This window comes from Bidens hawaiensis, unplaced genomic scaffold (genome assembly GCF_021521415.1).
Source record: "Bidens hawaiensis isolate Kalapana, Puna unplaced genomic scaffold, B.hawaiensis_p1.1 tig00019324_1, whole genome shotgun sequence".
In the NCBI taxonomy this organism is placed as follows: domain Eukaryota; kingdom Viridiplantae; phylum Streptophyta; class Magnoliopsida; order Asterales; family Asteraceae; genus Bidens; species Bidens hawaiensis.
In genome coordinates this window covers 336174-344806 of record NW_027492931.1, presented here as the reverse complement: position 1 = coordinate 344806, position 8633 = coordinate 336174, and the positions used below count along the sequence as shown (strand labels likewise).

Here is an 8633-nt window from a genome sequence, read left to right as displayed (position 1 = left end):
GGGTAAGTTTGTCCTCTTTTGGTTATTATTATTATTATTATTATTATTATTATTATTATTATTTTTGTGAGGAAGATTGTGTTTTTGGGTTAAAGTTTGAATATTTTTGTATTTTGGGTTGTTCAAATGTGTGAAGTTTTGGTTTTATAATTATTTTTTGTCAGAAAGAACATGATTTTGTGTTAAAGTTTGATTTTTTTTGTGTTTTATTATTAATATTATTATTTTTGTGAGAAAGATTGTGTTTTTGTGTTAAAAGTTGAAGCCTTTTGTGTTTTGGGTTGTTCAAATGTGTAAAGTTTTGGTTTTATTATTATTTTTTGTGAGAAAGATTATGTTTTTGTGTTAAAGTTTGAATCTTTTTTTTTTTTTTGGTATTTTGGGTTGTTGAAATGTGTTAAATTTTGGTTTTTTTTATTAATGGGGTGGTTGTAATTTTTTATCTTTTTTTGGGAATAATTAGAATTTGAACATTTTGTCATCTGAATTTGTGTTGTTGGTTATGTTCATCTTTATTGTTGTTTCAAAATATTGGTTTCCTCTTGTGTGATTGTTCTTATTGTGAAGTTGTGTTGTATGATTCTTCATCTTTCTTTATTGGATTGATCATATTCAATAGTTGCTGATTTTCTACATGCTATTTGTCTAAATGTGAAATTTTGCTCTTGAAGTTTTAGTTATAATGCATTGGTATGCTCTTTTAAAGTTTGTCATTTTTGGTTTTATTATTTTTGTGAGAAAGATTATGTTTTTGTGTTAAAGTTTGTAGCTTTTTTGTGTTCTGGTGTTGAAATGTGTGAAATTTTGGTTTTTTATGATGAGGTTGTTCTATCTATTTAATCTCTTTTGGGGAATAAGAATATGAACATTTTGTCACCTGAATTTGTGTTATTGATTATGTTCATCTTATTTGTTGTTGCAAAATCTTGATTTCATCTTATGTGATTGCTCTTATTGTGAAGTTGTGTTCTATGATTTTTATCTTTGCAAAATTTTGAAGTTGTCTTTTTTTTTATTTATTATTTTTGTGAGGAAGATTATGTTTTTATTATTCTGGGTTGGTAAAGTTTGTGAATTTTGGTTGTCTGACAATGATTTGTGTTGAATCTTGGTTTTTTGTAATATATTTTTTTTCTGGGAAATAATTAGAATTTGAAGTATTTTATCATCTGAATTTGTGTTCATCTTATTTGTTTTTTTTACAAAATCTTGATTTCCCTTTGTGTGATTGGTATTGTAGTGAAGTTGGGTTCTATGATTCTTTATCTTTGTTTATTGAATTGTTTTAACTGTGATTATGTTCTACAATTGTTGATTTTTCTGTATGCTATTGTTCTAAATGTGAAATTATGTTGATGGCATTTGAGGTTGAATTAATTCAGAATGAGAGTAGAACCTGTTTTTAAGCTTTGAGATCATTCGATATGTTGTTTTAGAATCAACATTCCAAAACTTAATCATCTAATGCATTGATATGCTCTTTCTGATATGAATAGAGTCTGAAACAATCTATGGATTCTTCCTATAATCATCTGTAATAACCAAAGCTGAGTTTTTATGTTTTGTATGATTTTGGTGAGCTAGTGATGATAATTGATAACCCTTTAAAGAGAGGAGTTTTATGTATAAAAATATTCCTATCTTGTTGGTCTGATACTGTTTAAAAATTTTATGCACAACCAAACACTTGGTTTTCTTGCTTGGAAATATGGTCATTGGTAAAACAGTTATTTGCCTAAATTCAGTTTCGGTTTGGTATTACAAAATGCTTATTGCCTTTTGATATAAGAACAGACGGTTTTGTGTCTTGTATTATAAGCTTATTTAGCCATAAAGAAAGCAGGTAATCTTGTGTTTTTTTTCTTGTTTTACTGCAGATAAATGCGGAAGATTAGGTGACTGGCGGGTTTCTGTTTTTGCGGGTCTGATGAAGGTCAGATTGGTTGTGTAGTAACTCCTGCAAGTTATGATATGACGTAAACAGGGTGTTGCTATACGTAGTGTAACTAGTTTGAATGATTGTTAGTGTTAGAAATCTCTGTATAAAAACAATTATCAAACATTGTGCAGTTGAAATGAAGCTTATACATTATGTTTATCATCAAACTTTAGGGGAAAATACAGGGGTTGCTCCGGTTTCTCACCTCGTCAACCCCCCTTTCGTTTTCTGCTTTAGATTATAATCTGATTCAAAGAATTCACATCTGTTGGAATTCAGTTTTGCAACTCGAAAATTCGTTAACACCTTATAGCATTTCTTTTTATCACAATGCAGAATGCATTTAGTATATGGTTTCAAATGGAGTTGAAGCAATAAGTACAAAAAAGGCTGGAATCTGTGTGCATATGGTAACAATTTGCAAATTGGTCTTGCCGTTAGGATTAGGACTAATTTTCTGTATATTTCATATGAAGAAAGTTAAAATAAATACCACACTAGACCACTAGTGTCATGGGGTGATGATTATGGCTCGGGATCGGTTTAAATTTGACTTGAGGGTTTTTCCATAATGGTGGTTTCCTTTTTAAATGTGTATGGATCGTCAAAATTAGTATGGACGGTTGACATCCCATTTCAGGAAGACTCAATTGGATTTATGGTAGTTTCCAACGAAGTTCAACAAGAAAAAAAATATTTGATAAGCCCTTGTTCTTTTTGATAATATGATAACGTTGCAGTTAAATCATTAGGTTTACATTGAATTATTTAACTTGCACTTATATCCTTTACCTTGCTTATATAAGCTACAAAGTGTTTGTACTTTGCTGCTTAAATTCGTGTGTACCTAGTCATTCCTGTAAGTTACCGCAAAAATAAAAGATAAGTAATAAGTTTGAATAAAATTTCTGAAGAACCAAAAGTGTGAGTTACTTATTATTACAAGCAGTGTTGCAAAAAACCCGATTAGGCACCGATTAATCGCTAGTCCTCGCTTCACTGATTAATTTTGGGCTAATTAGTCATTGGTCAAATCCGACCAAAATTAGCGTTTTCCGGTGAGATTCCGAACAAAATAAGTGGTTTCCTGCGAGATTTCAGCCAATTTTCCGTCAAAAATGTGTCTGTTGATGTATAAAACTGAAATTACATTTAAAAATGTGTGCATGTATTTATAAAACTAAAAATTATACAATAAAATTCAATCCAGTTAATCCCAATTAATCTTGATTAGTCGTTAGTCCTCACCCCACCACCGTACAACTAGCGACATTTACAACCATTACTAGAAGATCTATAATAGGGATGAGCATGGTACCGTACCGGTACCGGTACCGAAAATACCGATCCCGAAAATCGGAAATTCTTGGTACCGGTACCGGTACCAAAATATTCGGTTCGGTACCGGAATGTACCGAGGGTAAAAAATCGGGAAATACCGGTACCAAACTGTACCGAAACTTAAATTTTTGGTACCGATTCGATACCGACGGTACCAAATCAATACTGATTTCGGTATCGATACTGTACCGGTACCAATCGATACCGGTACCGATTTTACTCATCGTACCTTCTTTTATTTATTTCCTGATAATCCGAGTAAACTTTCCCTCTATTATTAGGTAATATAATTGATATTATTTTGGAAATTTCGTGATGTTACAATATCGGCTCGAAAGGATCGATGACACCCCCATCCCAAGAACATGGAAGGGAGCTCAATTACACAGGCTGCATGTAGATCAATTTCAAACTTGTAAAGAAAAGGCCTAGAGCCACTTCTAAGGGAAATACTTTTGCTAGCCCTTAGCTCTGGAAGAAAGAAAGTAAAAAACTAGTTCCAAACCAGCCGCACGTCGTCGTATAGAGCTAGTATAACATCGTAAGAGTTGACTTGTTGTAGATATTGGTTTCTGAGCAACAACTCTCTCAATCAATCGTTTGCAGATACAATGGTAATCACGTCACTTCCTCGTGCTTTTTTTGTTTGCTGGTTTTTAATCTCTACTCAATAATAACTGTTTCTGTGATTTATGAATTTGAACTGAAATTCTATCAGATCTGTCCTGAAATTATCATCGCCTTTACAATTTATTGAATTAGGGTTAGGGCTTTTATTTTTATATGCTGTGCGAGTGTCATTCCTTCATTTTTTTCATCAATTATTGAATATGTTGTGTGTGTTTTTGGTAGGGCTGTGCAAAAACCTAACCGTAAGAAACTAAACGAAAACCGATTGGTTATGGTTAAGCACATCTCCATATCTGAGCACTTGGTTTTGTCTTCTCGGTTAAACCGAACTGAACCATTCATATTTCCCTGCATACCCTAACCACTTGCAGTTGGAACAAACCAAAGAATACATTGGACAATTAACCTAAACAGAACCATAACCGAACCGGCCATAACCTAAGCTCGCTTATGGTTAAGGACTTCGCCATAACTGGCACTTGGTTATTGGCTTTGGTAGAGCCCAGAGTGATTGAAATAAATATATATATCTTGATATATTACATTTAGTTTGACATCTGGAATTTAGACCTTTTGCTTTCAGATTCGATGTTGATTCTGGTTTTGATACTTCGTTTACTCGTAGTCGTTTTCAGTTTGCGATGCAACCTATCATATCTTTATAGGATCATAAAGTTAAGGGATTGTTGTGTCCATTTATCTCAATTTTGTCATGTCACATCACTACATCAGTTTGATATACTAAAGATTCTTATTCTTATTACCTTTGTAGACTACATCAAAGCGTTTAGCTGATCGAAAGGTTGAGAGGTTTGAAAAAAACATCAAGAAACGTGGCACCGTTCCAGAAACCGCAACAAAGAAAAAGGACTCGTATCCTGTGGGACCCATTGTGCTTGGTTTCTTTGTATTCGTTGTGATTGGATCCTGTAAGTTTCTCCTTTTTAAACTTTGCCAAAAATTGTCTATATTTGTTTGCTGATGATGAAATTGAAGGCATTTCAGATTACCAAGGTTTTTATGAAATGAAAATGCATGAATCATTTCATACTCATCTTATATTGATGGAATATATGCTTATGATTAAGGGATTTTAGATAGAATTCAAATAATTTTATAAACATTTGCACTGCATGTTGAATGTTTTTCAAAACTTAAACCTATAGTATAATTTGATTCAAGCCATACGGTTTTCTTACATTTAATTGTTTTTCAGGTATTTTTGTTGTGCCATAATTATTAATGTTATTTTCCTCATCAGGCATGTTTTTTTTGGCTAAATTTAGTTATAAATAAAGCCAAGTATATGCTTGAATGACCTCTTGAATGACTTATAAAGTAATATTATATGGACTGCATTCATATATTATTTAAGGAAATTTGGATTCTAATAATCCAAACTATTGAGCATTGGCTAATGATAATCCCAACTAACAATGTGACTACTAGCGATCCCAACTTTCACTTTTATTACCAGTAACAATCTTAACCTAACAGACCGTTAATCCCGTTAAATTTCTGATGACGTTGTGAGTTAATGTCCCTACTTATTTAATCTTCTCCGACTTACAACCCCATCACCGCCCAACTTTATCTTTGTCCCCCATGGCAGCCACTCCTCACCACCAAAAACCACCATCGCCACCGGAAACCACCATTACCACCGCCGGAACCACCAGGTTATGTTCTCTCTCCCTATTCAACCCATAAACCGTTCAGCTTGTCAGTTTCCCCGATTAAAATATCAGAGTATACGATGCTCGTTAAAGATCTAGTTCGCCGGAATCTTCGTTTGGTATGCCGGAAAAACGAATTGGCCGGAAATGATTCAATACACCACCGCTCCACCTGAAATCAACACACCACCGCACCACCCGACTGACTTACAACAGTCGTCATTCTTTATTGCGGGTCGCCGGAAAACCGGCCCACGACGGAACCCTAACACCATCATCGCAAGAAAAGCTGCAAACCTCCTTTTAGACGATCTTGCGAAGGACTGTATATGTAACCATGAAGCTCATCTTAACACAAATTGCTAAAATCATCCTCCTGTTATGCATATGATCTTTCAGTGATGCACTGGGGAATTTTGATATTATAATATTAATTGCCATGAAGATGAACTATGTTCAGATCTACTAGAAGGTAATTCTCAATTATTATTCGATTTTACTAGCTCCTCGTCTTTATTTCCTTTGTTCCTAAAGATAGATCTCTACTCTAGGATTTCATATTTGTGTATCGAACTAGTTGTCTCCTAAATAGAACATGATGCAATATCAAACAATAGTCTGTTAATTTGTTCCAAGAGCTCATCTTACGATTCGTTTTTCCAGCGACCCGGATGGATATTCTGGTAAAACTCGTTTTTCGGCGAACTCGATTTTTAATGAGAGCATCGTATGCTCTCTGATTATGTACTCAGAAAGTGACGAGTTGAACGGTCTCCGGGTTAAATATAGAGAGAGATCTTAACTTGTTTTTCTATGGAGGTAATGGTGGTTTGCGGCGATGGGGATGGTGGTTTCTTGCGGTGGGGAGGGTGATGGGGTTGGGGGACAAAGATGAAGTTCGGTGGTGATGGGGTTGGGTTGGTGGGGCTGTATGTTGAAGAAGAAATTTAACGGGGCTAATGGTCTGTTAAGTTAAGATTGTTATTGGTCGCAAAGGTGAAAGTTGGGACTGCTAGTAGTCACATTGTTAGTTGGGATTGTTATTGGCCAATGCTCAATAGTTTGGACTTTGGATTATTATAATCCAGTTTTCCTTTTATTTAATACATTGACCATTGGAATTGAAACTATGCTCTTAAAAACATGTTTTGTTTTGTCAATTTGGTGGCTTCATATGTGACTAATTATGTGTTGTTTTTACCAGCTTTGTTTCAAATAATTCGCACCGCGACAAGTGGAGGCATGGCTTGAATCATGAACCATAGGGCAGCAAGTGAGTAGGGTGTGTTGGTTTGTTTTTATGGTTAAGAGGGGTTAAGTTGCCTTTTTATGTAAGTTAAGCATATCGTATGTTGAAGAATTTGTTGGTTGACTTATAAAATATTAAATGACTGAAATACCCTTTACTTGAATCTCTTCAAAGCTGCCGGTCATATTAGATGATCACAGCTTGATTTTCTTCTAATCTTGTATGTTTTTCTTTGATCATTTGCGATCCTTAGGGGAGAACCATTAATGGCTTGTATTTATGACCCGCCTTATGTGCAAAAGGTCATGTTGCCAGCTTCCTTCGAAAAAGAATAAATAGATACAATGTTTTTTTTACAATCCTTCAAAGTCACTAGTGTAACTGTGTAAGGGTGTATACAAGTAGTTTTTTTTACAATGAAAGCATAAATAGATACAATGCTTTGAAGCTCCTTTAAAATCTCGCACCAGTGATTCATTTTCATGAAGTTAGAAATCAAAGTGCTTGATACACTAGATGTATCGGGTAACCAGCTTTTGAATCATGCTCTAGACCAGAGGTGCAAATACGGGTAGCTGGGTTATGTACTAACCGAAACCAATTTAGGAGAAAGGGTCAAAACATGTTATCGTCAATAACTGGGGTTTGAGTGGGAAACTCTTTTAACATTAAAAGGTTAGGTTAATAACCGAATCAGCTAATCGGTAACTGGTTAGTTAACAGTTTATAAAGGAAAAAGAAATCAGTTAATGTCAACTTAGCGGGTTTAGTTAAAACCCAGTTTTAAAAGTTAGAAATGGCTATATAGCCGTTAGAAGTAAGAACATGGCTAGCTTGAGTTATAGTGGTCGTAACCTTTTAGCCAATTAAAAATAACTGGTTTCTGTTAACCGGTTCCAAATCAATTTTTGCTCAAAAACCAATAACCGATCCCTATTCTTACGTCTATTTTTGGTTACAAACTGGTTTAAAGTAAACTGGCTAATAACCATATTCGATTCAGTTAATCTTTTAGGATTTGCACCTCCACTCTAGACAAGTTGTACCAAGTTTTACCAGATGCTAAGGAACCGAACCCACTGAACAAGCAAGAACCCCAAAGTCCAAAGATACTAACCTTTTGAGTTGCCAAAGCGAATTGCAATTGTCAAAAACACTAAATTTATCACTCTCAAGTGTTTACTCAACAAAAATATAATATTCTTTCAAAATACATTTTGTTTATAAAGCAATACATTTTTGTGTATATGACACCATTTTGTTATATTAAAATCTAATTAGCTGTTAAGAAAATGTAAATTCGTACACATACAAAGGAATGTATAAGCATGGTATATATTTTATATTATTTATCATACACATATTTAGGAATACTTTATATCTACATAAAAAATATATATTAGTATTTATTTAGTTTATCCAAAATATGTAAATGCATAAGTATTTTCAAGTGCATTAGCTTGAGCAGTGTCTTTCGCAAAGGCTCATAACACTTACCAACTCTCCTTGTTAATGTAAAAAACAACATTTGTCTTTAATAACATTACTTGTATTTAATACACAAAAATATTATTCTTTCTTCAAATAATAATGTCTAGACAAGATCTTTTATAATTTATCCAAAATAATACATGTCTAAAGGTTAGCTCCATATAAGGGAAAATTACCAAATAGGCATGTTTAACTCATAATTTTCTAATAAAGGCATAGGAAAAAACGACCAACCAAAATAGGCATATTCTGTACAATAGTGACATCCTCTTTTGGCATATCACATAAGCCTATGCGGATTTCAATG

General features: G+C 33.7%; 1 protein-coding gene across 1 annotated transcript; it reads left to right on the top strand.

Annotated features, from left to right (window-relative positions):
• Positions 1–1708: 1708 nt before the first annotated feature.
• On the top strand, positions 1709–7007 carry LOC143558108 (uncharacterized). The gene is made up of 4 exons (XM_077047019.1): positions 1709–1718; positions 1878–1933; positions 4683–4839; positions 6791–7007. Exons 1-4 carry the CDS (start codon positions 1709–1711, stop codon positions 6835–6837), a joined length of 270 nt encoding a protein of 89 aa, XP_076903134.1. The 3' UTR covers positions 6838–7007.
• Positions 7008–8633: the final 1626 nt, after the last annotated feature.